This window comes from Hyalella azteca, unplaced genomic scaffold (assembly GCF_000764305.2).
Source record: "Hyalella azteca isolate HAZT.00-mixed unplaced genomic scaffold, Hazt_2.0.2 contig14214, whole genome shotgun sequence".
NCBI classification, from domain to species: domain Eukaryota; kingdom Metazoa; phylum Arthropoda; class Malacostraca; order Amphipoda; family Hyalellidae; genus Hyalella; species Hyalella azteca.
This window is the reverse complement of record NW_025944106.1, coordinates 1686-5159: the sequence shown is the minus strand read 5'-3', so window position 1 is coordinate 5159 and position 3474 is coordinate 1686. Positions and strand designations below refer to the sequence as shown.

Genomic DNA, 3474 nt, shown 5'->3' with positions numbered 1-3474 from the left:
ATCTCTGTATGTGCAGACCTTCCTCGCGAAGTGGACTTCTATCACGAGCTCGTGCCGCTAGACAACCCTCAAGTTCAGCTCAAGTCCAACATATTCGGCTACGTCACGTCTGTTTACAAGGTACGACACCCGTCTACATGTTTGGCCACGTCACGTCTGTTTACAAGGTGCGTCACCCGCCTACATGTCTGGCTACGTCATGTCTGTTTACAAGGTGCGTCACTCGTCTACATGTCTGGCTACGTCACGTCTGTTTACAAGGTGCGTCACACGTCCACATGTCTGGCTTCGTCACGTCTGTTTACAAGGTGCGTCACTCGTCTACATGTCTGGCTACGTCACGTCTGTTTACAAGGTGCGTCACTCGTCTACATGTCTGGCTACGTCACGTCTGTTCACAAGGTGCGTCACACGTCCACATGTCTGGCCTTACGTCACGTCTGTTTACAAGGTGCGTCACTCGTCTACATGTCTGGCTACGTCACGTCTGTTCACAAGGTGCGTCACACGTCCACATGTCTGGCCTCGTCACGTCTGTTTACAAGGTGCGTCACTCGTCTACATGTCTGGCTTCGTCACGTCTGTTTACAAGGTGCGTCACTCGTCTACATGTCTGGCCTCGTCACGTCTGTTCACAAGGTGCGTTACACGTCTACATGTCTGCCTTCGTCACGTCTGTTTACAAGGTACGTCACCAGTCTACATGTCTGGCCACGTCACGTCTGTTTACAAGGTGCGTCACCATCTACATGTCTGGCTATGTTACGTCTGTCTGTTAGAAACCATCTGATGTTCCAAGTACAACTTGAAATAAAGTTTGGCTCACACTCCTATGATCTAGTGATACTAGTCGATAATTCTTAGTTTGATATCATTTTCCCAGGGCAGCGAGAACAATGGACACTGATATATTGTTTGTTGCAGGCGACTCACTGCAAGAGCGGCATCCAGTATTGTCTGTACCGCATCCACAGCTACCGCCTCAATAACGTCAAAGTAACGCAGATCGTCGACATGTGGAAGAAGCTCCAGCATTCCGGCCTTGTACAACTTAGGGAGGTTTTTACCACTAAAGTCTTCGGTGACAACTGTGAGTCTTGATTACTTGTCAGTCTTCATAGGACGGTCTTCACCATTAAAATCTTTGGGTTAAACTGCAAGTCTCGATTATTTCTCCATTTCTATAGTCTTACAATAAGTCATGGTGGCATTAAAGGTCTTTCTCTCAAATATAAGAAGGTAGCATTGCAGGGTTTTGTCTGACTAAAAGCAACTTATTCCTAGATATGTAACATGATGACGTCATTGATGCCTCGTGCTTCTCCGANGGCGAAGTGATCATGCGTCAAGGATAGAGGCTGTCTCTTATACACATCTAGATGTGTATAAGAGACAGGTGGTAGGCCGTGAGGTCCGTGATGGGCCGTGAGGTCCGTGATGGGCCGTGGGGTCCGTGATGGGCCGTGGGGTCCGTGATGGGCCGTGGGGTCCGTGATGGGCCGTGGGGTCCGTGATGGGCCGTGGGGTCCGTGATGGTCCGTGATGGTCCGTGGGGTCCGTGATGGGCCGTGAGGTCCGTGATGGGCCGTGGGGTCCGCGATGGTCCGTGACGGACCGTGGGGTCCGTGGTGAGCAGTGGGGTCCGTGGTGGGGTCCGTTGTGGTCTGTGGTGGGCCGTCGGATCCTTGCTGCCCGATAGGTCCTGGTTTTCCGTTTGGCCTTGATTGGCTTCTTGGATAGGTCTTGTTGTGGCACGATGTGTCTAAGTTTGTCATATGGGCTACTGTGTGGTGGTTAATGTGCTTTAAGTTGCGCGTTGGATGTGTGCCCCTGGCAGCTGCTGTACAGAACATGTAAGAGTTATGTTGAAAAAGATACACAGAAAGTGTTGCCATTGCACCCGTGAATGTGATCCTCAACACCTATTTGAATTTTTCGATGAAGTCTTTGAGACTTTTTCTCGACTTATTTGCTAGACACACGTTCTATGTTGAATATTTGAATGACGAACAAATCTCTGTATGTGCAGACCTTCCTCGCGAAGTGGACTTCTATCACGAGCTTAATTGAAAAACAGTTTCGAAACAATTTGAGTAGATGTTTTTCATCGGTTATCAGATTGGTGAAACCAGCAACAATTTCAAATGAAAAGGCTCTGAGTAATTTTTGGTATCGATGCTACAGCGTGGGGCAAGAACCGGCGTCGAACAGATGCATCCGACATTTGGGAGACGAGTTGAATAAAAGAGAAATCATAGCAGTGAAACTGTTTTTAAACGAAAACATCCATCAAATAAATATGTGGAAAAAACTAGTGGTTGCGATTGCTTGTCTGCTGTTACTGACTGTCAGCACGACGAGTGCCCAGAGCTTCTTGGAGTGGCTGACGCAGGGAAAGGAGACGTCGCGCGTGGCAACGGAAAGAAGCATCAAGTTCCGTGAGGGCGCGCGTCAGGCGATGCGCCTTCAGCAGATTCTACATCTGGAGAAGCTGGAACTGAGCTTGCAGTGCTCTGGTGGCCGCCTGGAGGAGGTCGAGGAGAGCGTCGACTGTCTCGAGAGAGATGGACTCTGCTGCTCAGAGAAGGATGCCGGTGTGCAGGTGACATGGTACCAGTTGCTTCCACCTGGTGACTACTACGCATGTGGCTACTGCTGGAGTGGTTCTGCTGTCTACAGGGTAGATGAAGGCAACCGCACTCCACCCAGTCTCACGACCAGAGTGCCTAACCCAACAATCAAGGCTCCCACTTCTAAGAAGAAGAAGAAGAAGGCGCTAGGGAGTTTTCTGATGGGACGATTAAACGATGCGTGGAAAGCAGCACCCTGGACTTCATCAGATCACAAATGGCGGCACCATTCTCAATACTTTCAGCCATGATTATGAAAAATATCAATGATTAGGACTTCCATCACAATTCGTTTAATTTAAAAAATACTGTAAAATAGTGGTAGTTTGGTTCGCCTTTTAAATGACCTACTGGATTGGTCCATCGTTCCCTTGGTACCGAAAATCTGCAAATCATAGACTCATCTCGTACTGCGAGCGTTGTGCATCAATTATGTAGGACGATGCCAACTAACTACAGTTTTGCAAGAACATCTACCTCTTTCGTAAAAAAATACGCGAGAAATCTCTAATGACACAATTTGCACACTGAGGTACGTCGGAAATGCTGTAGGGGTAGAATGTGAGTAGGTGACAAGGTGTTCCCACAGTGGCGAGAAGTCGCCGATTCATGCCGAAGTTCGGGGCTCGCAACTGAAAATGGTTTAGGGCTGAAATAGTTGGCTTAAACTGTATACAAAATATAATGTTAAGAACCTTTTACATTACGTCTTAATAAAAACTTTTAGGCATGTTTCGTCTATAATCCCTAATAATAAAGTAAATGTCAACTTGAGATACCGGACAATGAATGAGTGCTATGTACGGTAATAATAATGTACCCGAATTAAAGTACTGAATATTGT

The 3474-nt window shown here is 47.6% G+C and overlaps 1 protein-coding gene across 1 annotated transcript; it reads left to right on the top strand.

Moving 5' to 3' along the window:
- Nucleotides 1–16: 16 nt before the first annotated feature.
- LOC125178989 (PAN2-PAN3 deadenylation complex subunit pan3-like) lies at nt 17–1127 on the top strand (the record flags this gene model as incomplete). The annotated part of the gene is given in 2 exon segments (XM_047883984.1): nt 17–120; nt 925–1127. Coding segments are annotated over 2 exon segments (281 nt in total), but the record flags the coding sequence as incomplete, so codon positions are not given.
- Nucleotides 1128–3474: the final 2347 nt, after the last annotated feature.